General features: G+C 46.7%; 1 protein-coding gene across 1 annotated transcript in view; it reads right to left on the minus strand.

Moving 5' to 3' along the window:
- Positions 1-1,374: 1,374 nt before the first annotated feature.
- Positions 1,375-21,741, minus strand: part of dnmt1 (DNA (cytosine-5-)-methyltransferase 1) — a 61,652-nt gene continuing 41,285 nt past the window's right edge. The window contains exons 21-34 of the mRNA XM_078234988.1: positions 20,340-20,516; positions 18,109-18,333; positions 15,422-15,614; positions 14,044-14,134; positions 12,979-13,113; positions 10,584-10,866; positions 9,589-9,730; positions 8,145-8,311; positions 6,791-6,968; positions 5,839-6,034; positions 4,800-4,963; positions 4,303-4,419; positions 2,191-2,284; positions 1,375-1,900 (exon numbers count right to left, since the gene is read on the minus strand). Coding sequence (XP_078091114.1) covers positions 1,863-1,900; positions 2,191-2,284; positions 4,303-4,419; positions 4,800-4,963; positions 5,839-6,034; positions 6,791-6,968; positions 8,145-8,311; positions 9,589-9,730; positions 10,584-10,866; positions 12,979-13,113; positions 14,044-14,134; positions 15,422-15,614; positions 18,109-18,333; positions 20,340-20,516 — 2,200 coding nt within the window. The 3' untranslated portion in view covers positions 1,375-1,862. The remainder of the gene's footprint in view (positions 1,901-2,190; positions 2,285-4,302; positions 4,420-4,799; positions 4,964-5,838; positions 6,035-6,790; positions 6,969-8,144; positions 8,312-9,588; positions 9,731-10,583; positions 10,867-12,978; positions 13,114-14,043; positions 14,135-15,421; positions 15,615-18,108; positions 18,334-20,339; positions 20,517-21,741) is intronic.

Raw genomic sequence — 21,741 nt, forward strand, 5'->3', positions numbered from 1 at the left:
ACGTTTTGGCCTCAACTACTTTGTGGGTGAAGAAATTTCTCAGTTCTAAAGGTTTCCCCCAGTTCTGGACTCTCCCACCACTGGGAATACTTTCTGAATCTACTGTCTAGCCCTGTTAGAATTTTATACCTTTGAGATTCTTTCACTCTTCCAAACTCCAGTGAATATAATCCTAACCGACCTAGTCGCTCCCATTTGACAGACCTGCCATCCCAAGAATCAGCTTGGTAAACCTTAGTTGTACTCCCTCTATAGCAAGGACACCAAAACTGCACACAATACTCCAGATGTGGCCTCACCAACACCCTATGCAAAACATCCCAATCCTCTCACAATGAAGGCCTTCTTTACTGTCTGCTGTATCTAGAACACAGAACAGGCCTTTCGGCCCACGATGTGCCGAGCTTTATCTGAAACCAAGATCAAGCTATCCCACTCCCGATCATCCTGGTGTGCTCCATGTGCCTATCCAATATCTGCACACTTACGTTCAGCAACTGATGCATGAGGACACCAAGGTCTCGCTGAGTATCCACCTCTCTCAATTTACACCCATTCAAATAATAATCTGTCTTCCTACTATTGCTACCAAAGTGGATAACCTCACATTTATCCACATTATACTGCATCTGCCATGCATACGTCCACCGCCTGCCCAAATCACACTGAAGCATTTCTGCATCCTCCGCCAATTTGGAGATTTATATATTAATGATTTAAAAGATTTTGTACTATGTGAACTGTTGGGGTTCTAGCACAGATCTGTGAAACCCAACTAGTCATTGCCTGTCAATTGTAAAAAGATCCATTTATGCCAACTCTTTGCTTCTTATCTGCTACCCATCTCAAGACGTTACCTGCAATCCCACGTGCTTTAACTTTACATAGCAGTAAATGTGAGACCATGTTAAAAGCTTTCCAAAAAGCTAAATAAACCACACCCACCTGGTCAACTCTACTAGTTACATCCTCGAAGAATTCCAATAGATTTGTCAAGCATGATTTTGACTTTGTAAATCCATGCGGACTGTGTCCGATTATACCACTGCTTTCCAAATGCTGAATTATGAAATCCTTGACAATGGATTCTAGCAACTTCCCCAGTACCGACGTTAGGCTCACTGGTCTATAGTTCCCTGTTTTCTCTCTACCTCCCTTTTTGAATAGCGGGCTTACATTCGCTACCCTCCAATCTGTAGGAAGCAGTCCAGAGCCCAAAGAATGACAACGTTAAAACTTGTAAAAGTCACTGAAAAAAAATCAAAACAATTTGCATCTTTAACAGTAAAATGTCCAAAGGTGTTTCACATGAGGGGGTAATTATCAAACAAAATTTGACACAGGCACAAGCTATTAAGACAAGTGACAAAGCTTCACAGTACACTAATTTATTGTAAAGGAGCATCATAGAGAAAAGATAATTGCAGAGATTTAGGGATGGGATTCCGGAGCTCCGAAGATAGTACTCTCCGGCTATTAGACAAAGGAAGCAGAACATCTTACCAAATAGAAACAAATCATTGGGACACCAGCATTCCACTTAATAAAAGGTATTTATTGGAAGAAATATTACAACATATAAAAACTACAAGTTCATTAAACATATGAATTACCACTGTAGAAAGTGGGCAATTATTCCAATACTGTGCATTTTAAAACCACGTTAAAATCCACAATGCATGACAGCACTGCACAATCAAAAATGTTCATTAACTAAAAACAATGTTACATCTTCATTGGCAACTCCCTGCCAGCCAGTTAAAAAGGACATTGTTTCACTGAACATTCACAGGAATATTTCTGCCTGCCTGCCTTCAGTCGAGTGCGAAGGTTCCGTGGGAACATCCAGCTCAAGATGAGAGTCAGTCAGTAGTGTCCATGGTCTCCGCTTTGACACACTCTGCGACCAAACAAAGACTGATTAGGAACTGAACCATTGTAGGCAGGGTCATTTTAACCGCTTTACCTCTTGTAATTCTTTCCCCAAATACCCAGCGCCCTCCCACCTCCCCCAGTATACGGTCCCCCCCTTCCCCGAGCACCATCTCTGGGTACTGGTTTGGTACCTCCCTCCCTCCATTCACTATGAGGGTCACCTGTTCCGTGTATCGCCCGAGTTTGAAAGGGAGAGGGATCAGAGCGCTGCGAAAGCTGGCGGCTCTGAAACTGAATAAATTTCCAGCCACTGACCTGCTGAGTTCTTCTTCTTCTTCTCCTCAACCATACACAGTTTAATTTCAAGGCCAATAGCTTTAGCCAGAGGCGGCGGTACTGCGTTGCCAACCTGTGTTTAAAACAAAAATGAGTTGGTAAAAGACTCATCATTCTGCCACATAACAGCAAAAGCTGCCGTTCCAGATCCAGGAGATAAACATAGAAGCAAAATGCTGCAGATGCTGGAACTCTGAAATAAACAAAATTCTAGCAAAACCCAGCAGATCTTTTTGCAAAAATATACTTTAATCATAAAATATCTGGTAGGCAGCACGGTAATTAGAATCATGGCATCCCTACAGTGCAGAAGGAGGCCATTCAGCCCATCGAGTCTGCATCGACCACAATCCCACTCAGGCCCTATCCCCACAACCCCATGCATTTACCCTGTTCATCCCCCGACACTGAGGGGCAATTTAGCACGGCCAATCCACCTAATCCGCACATTTTTGGAGTGTGGAAGGAAACTGGAGCACCCGGAGGAAACCCATGCAGACACGGGGAGAACGTGCAGATTCCACACAGACAGTGACCCAAGCTGGTATTGAACCTGGGTCCCTGGCGCTGTGAGGCAGCAGTGCTAACCCACTGTGCCACCCACAGCGGCCACAGGTAGCACTGCTGCCTCGCAGCACCAGGAACCCGGGCGTTCTCACTGTGTCTGCGTGGGTTTCCTCCCACACTCCAAAGATGTGCAGGTGAGATGGATTGGCCGTGGTAATTTGCCCCTTCGTGTCAGGGGGGGGATTAGCAGGGTAAATATGTGGGGTTACAGGGTTAGGGTTAGTTTCTGGGGTCAGACGGAATCCCCTTTTCTTCGTGCTCTGCCACTTTTCTTTCAGCTCACTTCCAACTCTTGTTGTCCTGTGATATCTTGCCTTTATCCTGTGGCTTGTTGTCTTAGGGTTAGGGATAGGGCCTGGGTGGGATTGTCGTCGGTGCAGGATCAATGGGCTGAATGGCCTCCGTAGGGATCCTGATTCTAACATGACAAACATTTCAAAATGGCCACCACAGAAAGTGAAATATCATCAAGATTTTCTCCATAGATCGATGCACAGATAGATGTTTCATTACAATTGTGATATTCACTGTGTTTCAATGCGAGTCCCATAGCCCGAGGAGGCTCTGTACAATTCCCTGCCCCATAGTGCGCTGTGGCTGAAAGGTCTTACAGACAGCGACCTTTCCCCAGTGTACCTGTGATGGCTGCCCCAAGTTTTACTGCCTCCCTCAGCAACAAGTTTCAAGCTCAGATGACCTTCAGAGGTAAGAAAGGGAGAAATGTGATGGACTATATACACCGTAGAGGAGGTGGTGGGGCATCTGGAGCAGAGTAGGTGGTCAGAGATAGGTGGGAGGTAGGAGAGATTGCAGACATCTGTAGGGCACAGGACAGAGGAAGTGTTAACGGCAGTGTGAAGGGCTAGAGAAGGTGTTGATCGAGGCATGAAGGTGGGATAACAGAATGAGATCAGCGTTGTGTGAAAGCAGAACTCTGACAGATGGCACAGTGCGGCAGGGGGTTTGTATTGGGACTGAAACACGTTTTGGATAAAAATGTAGATGAGCAACATGCATGGCAGGTATTGCTGTGACTACCTTGTATTTAAAACCTCCTCCACCACACAGAATGTGAAAGATATCCACTGCCAAGGCTGTGTCCATCCATCCTCTCTCCCAACATAAACCCATCCAGCCGTTACCAAGGCAGCCAAACCTCTATACTTCTTAGCCTCTGCCAAGATCATTCCTTCCTGAGCCAACATGCTGGCAAGAACTAGAGAGAGTTTCACTCTTGTTCCGGGGTCACAGCAGATTTTACAGTGCTGCTGATTTCCTGCCAATGGTACAATATGCAGATGTCCCCTGCAGGATTCTGTACCAGAAATTAAGCCGCTGTCTTTCGCAATGCGGGGCGGAGCAGCCTCAATGGGGAATTGCTGCATGAGGAGTGGTTAGACTGAAGCAGCAGCATTTAACAATCCAAACTACCCAGCTATCATTTTCCAACCCTGGATTAATAACTTGTTTGGGGATTTGGGGGGGGGGGGGGGGGGGGGGGAAAGAGATATCTACAACACTCACCTGTCTGTGCTTATCCAAAACATTCCCAAATAGCCGGTACGTATCTGGGAATCCCTGGGAACGCGCACACTCTCGCACACTCACGACACGGTGCTGCTCAGGATGCAGCACACGGCCCTAGAACACAGAAACCCAAATATTAGACTCCGTCGGGTATACTATTTGTCTGTCGTCACTCCGCTCCATTCACACGGAGCGTCAATAGCTCTTTGCTGCTCTTCGGGGGCCAGCCTGCGCTGAACACATTCCTCATCAAGCAGCAAGCACTAAATATAGCACAGGGGGTAAGTCAACAGGACGAGGAGCCTGGACTAGATATTCCCAGAAAACAAACTGCAGCTGAAACCAGAGACCAGACAATTGCAACTTCAGACGCTGCCTTTACCCTCCCCTCGCCCAACACGTTTGTTTCAAAGTTCAGTTTGGCCGGGTGTAAAGGCGAGCCAGAGATTTCGATGCAAATTAAATGCGGAGTTTGAGCAGACACTTTGATTTACCTGTTTCCCCATGGGCTCAGGATTGGTGACTGTTGTACTGAAAAATCCATCCCACTCCAGCCTGCCGTACAGGCCGGCCCAGTGATTGTGCCTGTTTCCGGTGTGAGGGAGGCACCAGGGGATGAGTGTGTTGAACTGTCTGTCAGCTGGCTCACACTGCTTACCTGCAAAGCAAACCAGAAGTTAGAGAGTGGGCCTCGTTCTCGTAACTCCACACGGTGTGGTGTCTAACCCTTACAGAGGGTAGGCAGAAGAGGTGGGGGAGGAGGGGGGAGAGGAGGGGGGGGGAGAGGAGGGGGGGGGGGGTGAGGAGAGAGAGAGAGAGACACTTAACACACAATTTAAACACAAGCTGTAATATTTTTGCTTCTTGAAGATTATTAAAAAATCTTCTTGCAACGAAGTAGTTGAACAACAGACCAAGGTGACAGTGGAGCGACAGGCTAAGCAAATGTCAAGTTTAACAGGAAGCTTGGAGAATCTACACTCCTGAAATTTAAATCTGCACGCCAGTAAGGATGGCGCTAATGCAACCATGAAAACAAACCCCAAGTTAACAAAAGTTACTTTCAGCATATTGAAGAGTTGTTATTGGTGATTTCTCTCCTTTTAAGCATTACCCCACCTGGAGCATCACATTGGGGGTGACACAGTGGGTTAGCCCCACAGCTCCAGAGACCCCGGTTTAATTCTGGCCTCGGGCCACTGTCTGTGCAGAGTCTGCACGTTCTCCCCATGTCTGCGTGGGTTTCCTCCGGGTGCTCCGGTTTCCTCCCACAGTCCAAAGATGCGCGGGTTAGGTTGATTGGCCATGCTAAACTGAATTAGCAGGTTAAATGTGTGGGGTTACAGGAATAGGGCCTGGGTGGGATTGTGGTCGGTGCAGGCTCGATGGGCTGAATGGCCTCCTTGTGCACTGTAGGGATTCTATGATTCTATGCCCCCCCCGACTGAACCAAATTATTATTTCACAATGTATCAAGGGGCTAATGCACACACACAACTGTAGACAGTTAAGATTCGTTCCTCCTCCACTCACCTTCTGCACAGGAGCACACTCCGCGCAGAGCTCCGGCGCTGCTATGGCCGTTCTTCTTGTCATGGTGTGTGTACCTCAGCTTTTTGGTAGTGGTGCCATCCGAGAGGCGCACCTCAATGTTGGGAAGATCACGCCAGTCGGAGCCTGGAGCAAGGGGGATGTGTCTCATTCGACCTGCCACTAAGGCACTCATATCCTGTAGGGAGAGAGAGAGAGAGAGATAAATGGGGTAGTCAAGGGGAAAAATAAGATGCATGAACTTTAGAGGCTGGAGAAGCCAGGGCAGCGATAGGGTGAACACAGAATCTTTTTCCCAGGGAAGGGGAATTGAAAACTAGAAGGCGTAGGTTTAAGGCGAGGGGGGAAAGATTTAAAAGGGACCCGAGGGGCAACTTCTTCATGCAGAGGGTGGTGCGTGTGTGGAATGAGCTGCCAGAGTATGTGGTTGCGGTAGATTCAATGGCAATATTTAAAAAGCATTTGGATAAGTACATGGGTAAGAAGGAGTAGAGGGATATGGGCCAAACGCGGGCAATTGGGACTAACTGAGAGGGCAGCATGGTCAGGATGGACCGGTTGGGTCGAAGGGCCTGTTTCCGTGCTGAGCTGCTCTATGACACAGGGTGGGCCAGTAGAACCTCAGATTCACCAAATATTAAATGAAAGGTGAACAGAATAAGCTGTAAATTGGCAACAATAGACAGTATATTTAAAAACAGTCCAAATAGTTTGTTTATTGAAAGAATGATAAATGTTTGTGGAACAAGTGAAGTAATGAGAATACGAGATGTTAAACTGGGTGAGTTGGAAAACGGGATCGATTAGGATTATTCCCTGACTTTACAGATCGAGTACGAAGGATTTGCTGCTGCTTCAGCTGGTGTTACTGTCCAGGACCATTCAGCCCCGTCAGCCCACTGCACCAGTCAGTGAGCGGTAAAAGCTCCCTTACCTTGCAGATGTGATCCCGCAGAATGGGCTGGTACTGAGTGCCCCGAATCTGCCGCTGGAACCAGGACTGCGGCTCACCGTTGTATGAGATTTCCAGGGCAGAGGCTCCGTTACGGATTTCGGGAAGATCAGACATGGTATCCCTCACAGTGATGGTTCTGTATGGAGCAGACTTTGTCCTTTGGAAGATTTTAATGTCATTTGTTAAAAAAAAGGTCCTCCCTCAAATATCATTTCACATTATCCCCAAGTTAGAAGCAATTCCATACCACCCAGTGTAATCCTGAGGCATAGTGCTGTATAATAGAGGAAAATCAACTAGACAGGCTCCAGGTTCAACTATCAACCAATGACAAGTTAGCTGCCTTCAATCAAGGAACATAAAATCACGTTAAGTATTGGTGAAGGTGGCACAGTGGTTAGCACTGCTGCCTCACAGCGCCGGAGACTTGGGTTCAATTCTAGAATTGGGTCACTGTCTGTGTAGAGTTTGCACGTTCTCCCCATGTCTGCATGGGTGTCCTCGGTGCTCTGGTTTCCTCCCACACTCCAAAGATGTGTAGCTTAGGGGGATTGACCATGGTAAATTGCCCCTTGGTGTGCAAAGATGTGTAGGTTAGATTAATTGGCCATGTTAAATTGCCCCTTAGTGTCCCAAGATGCGAATGTTAGGGGGAATTAGCGGGATAAATATGTGGGGTTATGGGGCTAGGGCAGGGGCCTGGGTAAGACGCTCTGTCAGAGAGTCCGCACATGCTCGACGGGCCAAATGGCCTATTCTACATTGAAGCGATTCCACGATTTAACATATTGGGTGCTGTGTGGTGGTTAACACTTACAGGATAGAAATAAAAACTAGGTTATTAGTGTGCTGTATTGAGAAAAAAGGTTAATTTGCTTCCCTCGGGGGTGGAAAGACGAAAGTAAAATAAACACCTAGTATTCTTGTAACAAGAGCAGCCAGTTTGTCCGAGATGCAGCCGCAACTCTGCACCTGAATTGACGCAGAGATTAGTTGAGGCTCACAAACAAGTGTCTCAAGTTACATTAACTGATCTCAGCTGGGGAGCTCGAGTTGGCTTCATCAGCCAGGTGTAGTGAAGGGGAGAACGGGAACAAGACAACCTCCTGTTCCCCGAGTCAATCCTGCTGAAAACATGCACGGATAGACTCCAATCTGCTGCTGATGCCAATGCTGGTTGAATAGCCCACTGCCGGTTTTGGTCGAAACTTGTGATATTGGCCAGTTGGGTGAATTATTAGAGGGCGAATGGTATTAACTACAACAAGTGTCCACAGCGTCAGGAGGAGGAGGAGGACAGAGCTGGAGATCCTGTGCAGCGGTTGTTTCTTACCTGGTGATATTGCTAACAAACTTCTTATCATCCACAGCCACACTGAGCTGGCAGGCCCTGGGTGCAAAGACGTGCAAGGGCTCCGGGAAGAGTGGCAGCTTCTCTCCGGGTGCGGCAGCCAGCACGATAGCTCGTCGCCGGGTCTGGGCCACTCCATACTGGCCGGCCTGAGAATAACAAGACACGCTGGCAAATGTCACACTGTTTTCAGAAAGATACAAGACAAACACTTGACACAGTTACTTCAAATGTCTGAAGCAGTCAGCAGCCTCCACTCAGCTCCACCTCTTCTCACCCACTGTATCGCGGCACGGTGGCACACTGGTTGGCACTGCTGCCTCTCAGCGCCAGGGACCCGGGTTCAATTCGGGCCTCGGTCACTGTCTGTGCAGAGTCCGCACATTCTTTCTGTGGGTTTCCTCCGGGTGCTCCGGTTTCCTCCCACAGGCCGAAAGACGTGCGGGTTAGGGTGCATTGGCCGTGCTAAATTCTCCCTCAGTGTTACCCGAACAGGCGCCGGAGTGTGGCGACTAGGGGATTTTCACAGTAACTTCATTGCAGTGTTAATGCAAGCCGACTTGTGACAATAACAAATAAACTTTAAAACTCATTGGCTGAATTGGAGCCAAGTCCAGGGTAAAGTTCAGCCGTATCACTGTAACATTAAAGCAAATTAAACTCGGAAAGTCTCTGCTCAATGTAGCCTTGAGACATTCAGAGCAACAGTTCCAGGCCAGATCCTGTGTCTAGGTACCTCACAGTAAGAAGTCTAACAACACCAGGTTAAAGTCCAACAGGTTTATTTGGTAGCAAAAGCCACGAACGTTTGGAACCTGAGCTTTCGGAAGCTTTCTAGGTACCTCATTCCAGACGGGACAGTGGTTAACAATGAGCCACTGCGTTTCAGGAATGGGGAATGTCTGTCCTAAGGTTCTGCTTTCAATTTCTATTCAATGGCTCCCATTGGGAAGGTGGAGGTCTGGTAACAGTGGATCAATCACCTGTCTTGTTCTCTCCAGACGAACAAGCTGCTGGTACCGTCTTGACTGCCAGGAGCTTCTGGCACTCGGGAACAATATTTTATTGATGAATCAGAGCTCTCAGAAGAGGGGAGGAGGGACAAAGCGCAACAACTAATTGCACAAACAAACGTTTCCCACACTGCATCAGTACATACTGCCGATTGATAAACCAGAGACCTCTTACTAACAAGAAAACACAAATTTAAAGTCTTGTTTGATTGTCGCATTGTTTAGTAGGGGTAGAGAAATAAAGAAAGGGCGATTGCGGCTCAGTGATCTCCGTTATGAATAGTCATGTCTACCCTCACAGCTGAGCTCACTACTAACAGCCGGGCCAGTTGTTCAATCACAGGGGTGACCTCTACACAAAAGGTATCCTGCTGGCAGCTACATACTGCACATCAAGCAGAGCAGCAGCTCACCTGTAACACCCCAAACGTGCATTGGTAACCCATTCGCACCAGGCACCGCAGCGTCAGCTTCAGAACCATGGAGCGCTTGAATGACACAAAGTTCCTCACATTCTCCAAGAGGAAAAACCTGGGCCGGTAATAGTCACAATAGCTGCAAAGTACACAAAGACAGCAATTAAAATTCCGCAGGAGACGCCTGGGAGCAACCTGCACAATCGCACAGACTTGTATATAAAAACAAAGATTTCCCCATTGCTATTTCCAAAGTCCTTGTAGTTACAAAGACAGAAAAGTTTCACCAGACACAATGCCGAGGCTCGAGATAAGGAAATAACCAGTGTGAGTTTCTGAAATGATTTGTTTACACAGTAACCCCCCCGCCCCCCCGAATTTAATTAAAACTCGGCCAGTGTTCCAGTCGCTGAAGCTGGTGGAGGAACACACTGTGCTCACGAGTGACACATCAAGGCAGTTCAGCTTCCTTCGGGCAGCACGGTGGCACAGTGGTTAGCACTGCTGCCTCACAGCTCCAGGGACCCGGGTTCGATTCCCGGCTTGGGTCACTGTCTGTGTGCACATTCTCCCCGTGTCTGCGTGGGTTTCCTCCCACACTCCAAAGATGTGCGGGTTAGGTTGATTGACCCTTAGTGTCCCGGGATGCGTAGGTTAGAGGGATTAGCGGGGTAAATATGTGAGGTTACGGGGGTAGGGCCTGGGTGGGATTGTTGTCAGTGCAGGCTCGATGGGCTGAATGGCCTCCTTTTGCATGTAGGGTTTCTATGAATCATTCCTTCGAACACTCACACTCCCTCCCACTTACAATAACTTGTTGCTGTCTATAAAATCCAAACAAGACTCCAATAGTGATTTGAGCCACAATACCAAATGAGAACATTTATATTATGTAATGACCTGCTGGTCAATCAGCGATCTAAACAGATGAGCTAACCGAGTCTTACAGCAGTGAAAAGCAGCTAGATTTTAGCAACCTCCCCCCCACTGACCTGAGATAAGAGACAACGAGGGAGTTCTTGAACTTGGAGTAAGTGCGGGAATTGAAGCGATTCATTCCACTGAAACCCTGGCATGGCGGCCCACCACAGAGCAACTCCACGTCACCTTTCTGCGGCAGCTTCTGCCCAAGGGAATTGGTCTTCTCCCCAGCCATGACAAGCTTCAGCAGAACATTGCAGTCCTCGGTGAATACAGTGGCGCCGGGATTATTCAGACGGAATGCCTGGGCTGCTGGATCCCACATCTCAATAGCCCACAGAGTCTCCGAAATACCTGTGGAAGGGAAGAGTTACCAGTTAAAGAGTCTTACAGCACATCAGGCCACCATTTGGCCCATCGTGCTGGTGCTGGCTCTACGAAAGAGCTTTCATTTTCGTCCCACATTCCAGTTCTCCCCCTATAACCATGCAACTTACTGTCCAAGTATTAGTCATAATGTGTGCCTAATATAAAACACTTTCACTCAACTCTGACATGAACACATTGTAATCATTAGCTTGGTCAGCTAATTTTGTTAAATTAACTGAATTCTATGCAACTAAACGCGTATAAAAATCCTCTCCATAGAAACAAAGTTAATTGTCTGAAGGCATTTATTTATTTCAATGCAAAGTTCCAAAAGGAAAGCTATTGTTTTTGCAATTTGAACTTGGAGAGCCCCCCACACTGGGTGGCACAGTGGGTTAGCACTGCTTCCCCACAGCACCAGGGACCCAGGTTCAATTCCGGCCTTGGGTCACTGTGCAGAGTTTACACTTTGTCCCCGTATCTGTGTGTGTTTCCTCCGGGTGCTCCAGTTTCCTCCCACAGTCCTTTGATGTGCGAGTTAGGTTGATTGATCGTGCTAAATTGACCCTGGTGTCAGGGGGATTAGCAGGATAAACGTGGGGGGGGGGCTGCGGGAATCAGGCCTGGGTGGGATTGTGGTTGGCACGGACTCGATGGGCTGAGTGGCCTCCCTCAGCACTGTAGGGATTCTATGGTTTCTATTCTATGGTGAATAAATCTTAAATCCATCACCAAGGAAGCAGAACTCTAACGCTTCTCCACATTATCAGGGCTGCCAAGATGAAGTAGGAACTCGCATGGAAAAATCACCTGAAGGAGTGGATTACAGGAACGGTAAGTCACAGAGTACATGGGTCAGACAGCCAGAACTGGACACTTGTGTATGCACGGGAACCCACAGGGATCGCCGCTTGGGCTCCAGATATTCACAATATCAATGATTTGGATCAGGAAACCAAATGTAAGATTTCCAAGTTTGCTGACGCCAAAACCTGGCGGGAATGTGAATGGTGGAAGGGTGTTAAGAGGCTACAAGTTGAGTGAGTGGGCAAATACATGAGTGGACAGATGCAGTACAACATGGATAAATGTGAAGTTATCCTCCACTTTGGGAGGAGAAAGAGAATGGCAGAGTAATATTTAAACAGCGATTGATTGGGGAATGTTGACGTACAAATGGACCTGGGTGTCCTTGTACACACCAGTCACTGAAAGTGAGTACGCAGCTACAACAAACAGTTAGGAAAGCAAATGGTATGTTGGTCTTCATTGCAGGAGGACTCGAGTACAGGAGCAAGCATTTATTACTGCAGCTGTACAGGACCTTGGTGAGACCTGGAGCGGTGTGTGCAGTTTTGGTCTCCTTACCTAAGAAAGGTTGTAATCCCACAGAGGGGAGCGCAGCGAAGGTTCACCAGGCTGGATCCTGGGCTGGCAGGATTGTTGTAGGAGGAGAGATTGGGTTGATTGGGCCTGTGTTCCCCGGAGTTCAGAAGAAAGGGGATCTCATCGAAACGTATAAAATGCTGACAAGGCTGGACAGGCTGGATGCAGTGATGTTATTTCCTGTCTTGGGGAGGGGGGTCCTAGAACAAGGTGTCAGTGTACGGGATACACCATTTAGGACTGAGATGGGGAGAAATCTCTTTACTCAGAGGGTGGTGAACCCGTGGAATTCTCTGCCACAGGAAGGCAGTGGAGGCCAAATCACTGATTATACTGATGGAAGTAGATAGATTTCTAAACTCTAATGGTGTTAAGGGGCATGGGGAGAGGGCGGGAGTAGAGTGTGGAGATAGAGGATTGATTATCTATGGTTATACCAAATGGGGAGCAGGCGCAAAGGGCCAAATGATCCACTCCTGCACCTATTTTCTAATGAATGATTCTGGCGATTATACTGACCATAATAAAGATATCAGAAATGTTTGAATTTTTATCGATGTTTTAATTTTTCTTGATTAAACACTAAAACAAATGTGTAGTTTTCCAAGTCAATCAGGTTCTGTAAAAACAGAGTCCGACTTCTCAGCTACTCATTTGATTAATGGGAAGTCCCCCCCCACCCCCACCCCCCCCCCCCCCCCGCAAACTAACCTGCCTGATGGAATCCCTCGGAGAGCCCCCCACAACCCGAGAAAACATCAAGGCTGCGCAGTTTGTCCAGCTTGTCGTCAGTAACCGCTGGTTCTGCTTGCTCAGGCTCAGCCGTGGGTTTCCCCTTTCCTTTACCTGCAAGCAAACAAAACGCATTAAAGCCACAAAACACTCCCCTCATCAAACGCCCAAAGTCCCAACCTACCCTGGGTTCACGGTGCATTCAAATCTATGCAAGCATAGACTTTTCTCTCCGATCCATTTACTTTTACTCGAACTCATTTATTGACCAAGTGGCTGTTTCTTGGTGTGTGGAAGCTTACACCACATGCATTGTCGGGCTACTTGACCACAGAGCTATTAAAAACCTCATGAGGCATCAGAGACCAACACCACAATTTCTCCTCAACACCCACACTTTATTCCAACGGATTTACAAGAGGGACAGACAACCTGGGCCAGTCGTGGCACAAAAAATCAACCAAGTGTATATGAACTACAAAAAGTCATGAACATAGCCCAATCCATCACGCCAACCAGCCTCCCATCCATTGACTCTGTCTACACCTCCCACTGCCTCGGAAAAGCAGCCAGCATAGTCAAGGACCCCACGCACACCGGACATTCTCTCTTCCACCTTCTTCCGTCGGGAAAGAGATACAAAAGTCTGAGGTCACGTACCAACCGACTCAAGAACAGCTTCTTCCCTGCTGCTGTCAGACTTTTGAATGGACCTACCTCGCATTAAGTTGATCTTTCTCTACACCCTAGCTATGACTGTAACACTACATTCTGCATTCTCTCCTCTCCTTCTCTATGAACGGTATGCTTTGTCTGTATAGCACGCAATAAACAATACTTTTCACTGTGCACTAATACATGTGACAATAATAAATCAAATCAAATGAACCCACCAATCGCCCCATGTTAAACGCTGCAGCAGGTGAGATTGAGCACAGACAGAAGACTCTCTGATCCGTCACTTGCTGCCTTTACCATTGCAGCCACTGAGCAAAGCTATTTAGAAACGCCGCGATGACCAGCAATGCCCAAACACCATTTTACCTTTGCCTTTCCCTTTGCCCTTGCCTTTGTTTCCCGAGCTGCGGGCACGATTTGGCGGATCCTCGTAGCTTTTTAACTTAGCATTGTAGGCCTGAGAATTACAAAGAGATTAGACAGTTTAGGGATCTTAAATAGAACAAAAAATGTTTTGTTATTCCAAATTGATCAAAAATATCTTTCAGCCGGAATTCTTCAGTGGGTGAATCGATATCAGTAAAACGAACACATGTTCCAGCCTGGGGTAGAACTGGCTCCTGTATCTTTGAATCAGCTGAGACGTTCACTTGTTCAGCACAGAAAACAGAAAGTTCACTGTGCAAGTGAATTGTACGACGTGGTAGCGTGTGCCACACAAACCATGCGTGCCCAAGCTTCGAGCACCACCGCCCCTCCCTCCCCCCCTAACCAGTCCATGCTGAATGAGCAATCTGAGCCAGACCATGAGTGGGATCACTATAACCAGTCTTCTCTGATCAGAGTAGGTGCCACGATTCAGCATCTTTGGTGACCCTCTATTGGAAAGAGGTCTTTTGGGGATATGAAAAGAAAGACTCTGCATCGCCCTTCATATCCTCAGGGCGCCCCCAAAGCACCTTCACAGTCAATTAAGTATTTTTGAAATGTAGGAAACACAGCAGCCAATTCGCACAGAATAAAACAAATGACCATTTCCTTTACAAAACATTTTTGTTGGGAGGTTAATATAGTCCAGAACCACATGGAGAATTCTCCTCTTTTTTCATAGGATCCTACAGTGGCCATTCGGCCCATCAAGTCCACACCCACCACAATCCCACCCAGGCCTGATCCCCATAACCCCATGCATTTACGCTGCTAGTCGCCCTGTCACTGAGGGCCAATTTAGCATGGCCAATCCACCTAACCCACACATCTTTGAACTATGGGAGGAAACCGGAGCACCCGGAGGAAACCTACGCAGACACGGGGAGAATGTGCAGACTCCACACAGACAGTGGCCCAAGCCGGGAATCGAACTCGGGTCCCTGGAGCTGTGAGGCAGCAGTGCTAACCACCGTGCCGCCTAATAGTACCACAGAGTCTCTTACAGCCACCTGAGAAAGCAGACGGGGCCCCAGTTTAACTCAAAGCTAGTGAGAGATAGTACTTGTCTGGGACAGAGAACTCAGCCAATGAGAAGGAAACAACGTTTATAAGTCTGTCACTGAGTCTTCCTGACCCCCCTACCATCGTACGAATCGTGCTTTGCAAATTCACTCTCAACAACCTGAGGACCAGTTCACAGTTAAAGATGGCATTTGTAACAGGTGGCAGAAGACCTCTATACACACCCATTGAAAATGAATTACAACCAATTGTAGCACAGGTTATGTAGACCGATGGTTCAAAATAGTCTAACCTCCAGGAAATAGAATCGGTCAGACCCTCCAGCAGAATACTCCTGAATGGACACAGTGAGATCCTCCCCATACTCCACAGTACAACGGCCCTGAACATCTTTGAAGTCCACAACCACTTCCTCGTCACTCCAGTACAGTAAGTTGATATCAGTGTGGTAACTGGCTTTAAGACCCTTGTGCGTGTTCTCAGCCCTGGAAGAAACAATTCCAAATCAGCGGCGGCAGTAAAAAAAGCACATCTCAAACCCAATGGAAAATGGAACTCTTGCCCAAACCAGGCGATACATGCATTTGGTCAAATTAATTCCTAAGGTTTGGGATGTCCGCTTGGATCACTTGGTAGCACTGACCACAATCTGGACTGACAAGTCTATGGCAGCAGCAAGGTATTACTGCCATCATTGGACATTAATCCAAAGCCTCAGACTATCTGCACAGGCAGATCCCAAAGCACTATTCAAAGAGTCTTCGTTCGAGCTCTGACAAAGAGTCATCCAGACTCGAAACGTTGGCTCTATTCTCTCTCCACAGATGCTGTCGGACCTGCTGAGATTTTCCAGCATTTCATGTTTTCATTTCAGATTCCGACATCCGCAGTAATTTTGCTTTCAACTGACCTGGATGAGGAAGTGGAGGGATGGGTTGGTAAGTTTGCTGACGACACCAAGGTAGGTGGTGTTGTGGATAGTTTGGAGGGATGTCAGAAGTTGCAGCGAGACATAGATAGAATGCAAGACTGGGCGGAGAAGTGGCAGATGGACTTCAACCCGGATAAGTGTGTAGTGATCCATTTTGGCAGATCCAATGGGATGAAGCAGCAGTATAATATGAAGGGTACCATTCTTAGCAGTGTAGAGGATCAGAAGGACCTTGGGGTCCGGGTCCATAGGACTCTTAAATCGGCCTCGCAGGTGGAGGATGCGGTCAAGAAGGCGTACGGCGTACTAGCCTTCATTAATCGAGGGATTGAGTTTAGGAGTCGGGAGATAATGCTGCAGCTTTATAGGACCCTGGTTAGACCCCACTTGGAGTACTGCGCGCAGTTCTGGTCACCTCATTACAGGAAAGATGTTGAGGCCATTGAAAGGGTGCAGAGGAGATTTACAAGGATGTTGCCTGGATTGGGGGGCATGCCTTATGAGGATAGGTTGAGGGAGCTTGGTCTCTTCTCCCTGGAGAGACGAAGGATGAGAGGTGACCTGATAGAGGTTTACAAGATGTTGAGAGGTCTGGATAGGGTAGACTCTCAGAGGCTATTTCCAAGGGCTGAAATGGTTGCTACGAGAGGACACAGGTTTAAGGTGCTGGGGGGTAGGTACAGAGGAGATGTCAGGGGTAAGTTTTTCACTCAGAGGGTGGTGGGTGAGTGGAATCGGCTGACGTCGGTGGTGGTGGAGGCAAACTCGTTGGGGTCTTTTAAGAGACTTCTGGATGAGTACATGGGATTTAATGGGATTGAGGGCTATAGATAGGCCTAGAGGTGGGGATGTGATCGGCGCAACTTGTGGGCCGAAGGGCCTGTTTGTGCTGTGGCTTTCTATGTTCTATGTAGCTGTTCAAAACAGTCGTGTGTCTGAACTAATTTTTCCACACAATCAACACCATCAAACTGGTTTCAATCTGCTTTTTAGACTCTTGCTATACAAATAATGGATTCTGCATTTGCTAACACAAAAGTCCACACACATCAAAAGAACCTGGCTGGAGAAACTAGAAATTAGGAGCCACAGTCGCAGGATAAGGTGTCAGCCACCTGACACAAGGAGACATTTCACAACTCAGGGGATTGTGAATATTTGGAATTTGTTCAGTCATTGAGTATATTAAATAACAACTTGATTGACTCTTGAGCACAAGAGGGAGTTAGGGATATGGTGGGACGCTAGGAAAATGCTCCTTTTGTCCTTATGTTACAATAAAGCCCCAGACGGAGAACACGAGACAATGTCTTTTTAAACGTACAACTTCTCTCGCTCCAGCTGAGTTGGGGAGAAGGGAGCACCTTGTCCGTTAAATACTGCTTTCCTATCTCCCTGTTAACAGTGGAGTGAAAGGAATCTGCTGGGGACTCAGGCCATGATTTCTGCTCTCCTGTCATGATAAAGCAAGCAAGAAAGGAGGAGGGGGAGAAAAGGGAACTGGAGAGAGAATCGGGTGTAATCGGCCTTCAGTATAGGAAAGTCTCTCAGCCAGAGGGAAAAAAACCCAATTAACATTCAAATTTTGGGATGGCTGGAGCCTAACTCACTCCAATTATAAATCACCATTCTCGATTTTGCCCTTTGCGAGAATTTGTGGGAAGTTAACCCTCGTGATTGGCAGGATTTTACTGTATGGATTTGTTACGGTGTATAACTATCGTCTTACGCTTGGAGGCAGGCAAACATCCTGCTCCTGAGCAAGTGCAAAAATCTAACTACCTCTTAGATGATCTTGACATGACAAACCTACTCCATACCCCTTTAAATCAGAGAAAAACTCTGCCTAAACGATGCGCCCATCATTTAGGCAGGGTTCAAATATAAATAGCAGGCTTGGAGGGCAGAAGGGCCTGTGTTCCTGTGCTGTTCTCTGCATTGCCACATCAGGATTATCATCAACTATTTTAGCAACTGATGAACGAACACAAAACTCATTACTAAACTGAGACCGTGAACACTTACTGCAAGCTTGGGATCCTACTCACCTGTAGAATTTATTGATGCGCAGTTTAATATCTGCTTCATTAGGTTTGCCATTGCTACGTTTGTGACAGAAGATTTCTTGAATGCGGCCAATTCGGAACGGGTCGGGCGCATCCAAGTTGCTGCCTTTGATGTAATCGGAGGATTTGCGGTAATATTCAGGATAAAGGTCTTCATTCACGTCATCTTTCTTGATTGGCCGCTTGCCAGGACTGCATGGTTTCACACTGAAGGAATCCAAGGACGGAAAGTTATTGGAGAACCAGATTGAGAATATCTTCAAATTAATTTAAACCCCTGAACTTCCAATCTGAATTTCTTCCTTTGGTCTGGCCTCACACATCTTACATCTACTGTCTAATGAAACAAACCAGCGAATGACTGTGTGTCTAAACACCACCACACATCTCAGAACATTAACTGCATTCGAATAGGCTTGAGAAAATACTTGGAAAAGTTAATAGAACATAGAACAGTACAGCACAGAACAGGCCCTTCGGCCCACGATGTTGTGCCGAGCTTTGTCTGAAACCAAGATCAAGCTATCCCACTCCCCATCATCCTGCTGTGCTCCATGTGCCTATCCAATAACCGCTTAAATGTTCCTAAAGTGTCTGACTCCACTATCACTGCAGGCAGTCCATTCCACACCCCAACCACTCTCTGCGTAAAGAACCTACCTCTGATATCCTTACTGTATCTCCCACCACGAACCCTATAGTTATGCCCCCTTGTAATAGCTCCATCCACCCGAGGAAATAGTCTTTGAACGTTCACTCTATCTATCCCCTTCATAATTTTATAAACCTCTATTAAGTCTCCCCTCAGCCTCCTCCGCTCCAGAGAGAACAGCCCTAGCTCCCTCAACCTACCCTCCAAACCAGGCAGCATCCTGGTAAATCTCCTCTGCACTCTTTCCAGCGCTTCCACATCCTTCTTATAGTGAGGTGACCAGAACTGCACACAATATTCCAAATGTGGTCTCACCAAGGTCCTGTACAGTTGCAGCATAACCCCACGGCTCTGTTCCTCCACAGTCTTCAGAACCCTATTTTTTAATAGGTTCAAAAACCATGGACCTGATTCACTTGGACTCTAATGGCTTCATGCCACCCTGCACCCGTATCACATCCGTGCCAATATTCTGTTCCCCCCCCCCCACAAAATCTGAATTGCTAATGGTACAGCTCCAACTCTTCAATCACCTACCCACATGGCCCCTCCTGGGTTTATGACCAAGTCCTGGTTATTCAATCACGAGGAGTGAACCCACACACTTTCTACCAAGGCGGCGCATTTCTGGTGAATTTTTGGAGATACCAATTTTAGGTCTGGAACTGCGAGCAAGCCCGGATTGGAGACTAAATCTAAAATCCTTTGGTACAAGTTCAGAACTGCACAAGCAGTGCCATTTACTGATTGAGATCTAGGGGATTTTCACCTAGGGGCAATTCACTTCAAAGTGAGGTTGGATATTTCTGAACAAGTTAACTCGTATTTTCAAATGAAAGTAAGTACAAACTGGTGAAGAGATGTGGCTTCTAAATTGTAAGTGGTTTGAATTGGGATTGAATTTTTCAGAAAAGACAGCATTACAGATTTAGTTTAAGTTTATTTATTAGTGTCACAAGTAGGCTTACATTAACACTGCAATGAAGTTACTGTGAAAATCCCCTAGTTGCAGTGCTGATGCAAGTCTACTTGTGACACTAACAAATAAACTTTAAATCAGGTCAGTATATTTAACAAAGAAACTGGGTTTAAAAAAAATACTCCAATCATTCTCTCGGTGTCAGCGTGGGTTTCCTCCTGTTTCCTCCCACAGTCCGAAAGACGTGTTAGTTAGGGTGCATTGGCCATGCTAAATTCTCCCTCAGTGTACCCGAACAGGTGCCGGAGTGTGGCAACTAGGGGGTTTTCACAGTAACTTCATTGCAGTGTTAATGTAAGCCTACTTGTGACACTAATAAATAAACTTAAACTAAATCTGTAATGCTGTCTTTTCTGAAAAGTTCAATCCCAATTCAAACCACTTACAATTTAGAAGCCACATCTCTTCACCAGTTTGTACTTACTTTCATTTGAAAATACGAGTTAACTTGTTCAGAAATATCCAACCTCACTTTGAAGTGAATTGCCCCTTTACTGAAAGGACTGAGTAATTAAATAAACCCCTTCCACTCTCACTGACGTGCATCCAGTGTAGAACCAATACTGGTCAGGAATATAATACCTGAAGGAAAAGGCATCTTGTAGCATGTAAACACCATCTCCAACTCTATACTGAGTTCCATTCTTAGACGCCAATGAGTAGAAAATCTTCGAGTCGTCTTTCAAATCCAGCGCTTCTAGAACCCGTGGCATCTCCTGTTGTCTGATTTCTGCCAGTCGAGCACAGCTGTCACAGAATCTAGAAAACCAACAGCCCAAAGGTCTCTCAGTTAAAGCGACACAATATTCAAGGTTACATTGCAGAGCAACTATAAGCTGCAGTGAAAAGAAAGTAAGGACTTTCACAGACAGATCCTCAAAAATCAGTCCAAAATTTAACGTGGAACATACAAGAGAGTCATTTTTAAGGAAAAGTTTTTTAAAATGGTAGAAATAGTAAAAGTGGTTAGCACTGCTGCTTCACTGCACCAGGGATCCACTGCCTGTTTGAAGTTTGCGTGTTCTCCCCGTGTCTGCGTGGGTTTCCTCCGAGTGCTCCGGTTTCCTCCCACAGTCCAAAGGATGAGCGGGTTAAGTTGATTGGCCGTGCTAAATTTCCCCATAGTGTCAGGGGAGCTAGCAGGGTAAACACATAGGTTTACGGAGATAGGGCCTGGGTGGGATTGTGGTCTGTGCAGGCTCAATGGGCCGAATGGCCTCTGTCTGCACTGTAGGGATTCTTTGATTCTAAAATGTTACATGTGTGAAATGAAGTACGTTATTCAGGAGATATAAACCATTCACATGGGAGTGCTGGACTAGTTCAGAGACTGGATAAATTAATAATGACCCCTTTGTTATTCAAACACGCTCCGCTCCAAGAGAACCACTTTCTGAACAGTATCCAGCTCCTGATTTGAGCAGTAAAAGGAATCCTGTGTATATCCAAGTGACATATAAACAAAAGCTGAAGATCAACACACTCAGCATTAGGAAGGTCAGGCCTGCTGTTTGTAATGTTGCCCTTTCATGTATCGGCTGCAAGGGTATGAAGTGAGTGTGTGAAAAAGCTGGAACTGCAGTGGGAGTTAGTAAGAGTCTCTGGCTCTATATTCCGTTACGTACACCCAATGATGGATGCGTATAGTCCAATTTACCAAACAAACTCTTGCTTTAAAGTCACTTGCTTGCCGTTTCCTCCTCAGACCCGTGGTTATATTTTTGGAAAAACCCTACCTTTGGAGAATCATCTTTTCAGACTGAACCAAATGACATAAGAATATAAGAACTAGGAGTAGGCCATCTGGCCCCTCGAGCCTGCTCCACCATTCAATAAGATCATGGCTGATCTTTTTGTGGACTCAGCTCCACTTACCCGCCCACTCACCATAACCCTTAATTCCATTACTGTTCAAAAATTTATCTATCCTTGCCTTAAAAACATTCAATGAGGTAGCCTCAACTGCTTCACTGGGCAAGGAATT

This window comes from Mustelus asterias, chromosome 19, assembly GCF_964213995.1.
Source record: "Mustelus asterias chromosome 19, sMusAst1.hap1.1, whole genome shotgun sequence".
Lineage (NCBI taxonomy): Eukaryota > Metazoa > Chordata > Chondrichthyes > Carcharhiniformes > Triakidae > Mustelus > Mustelus asterias.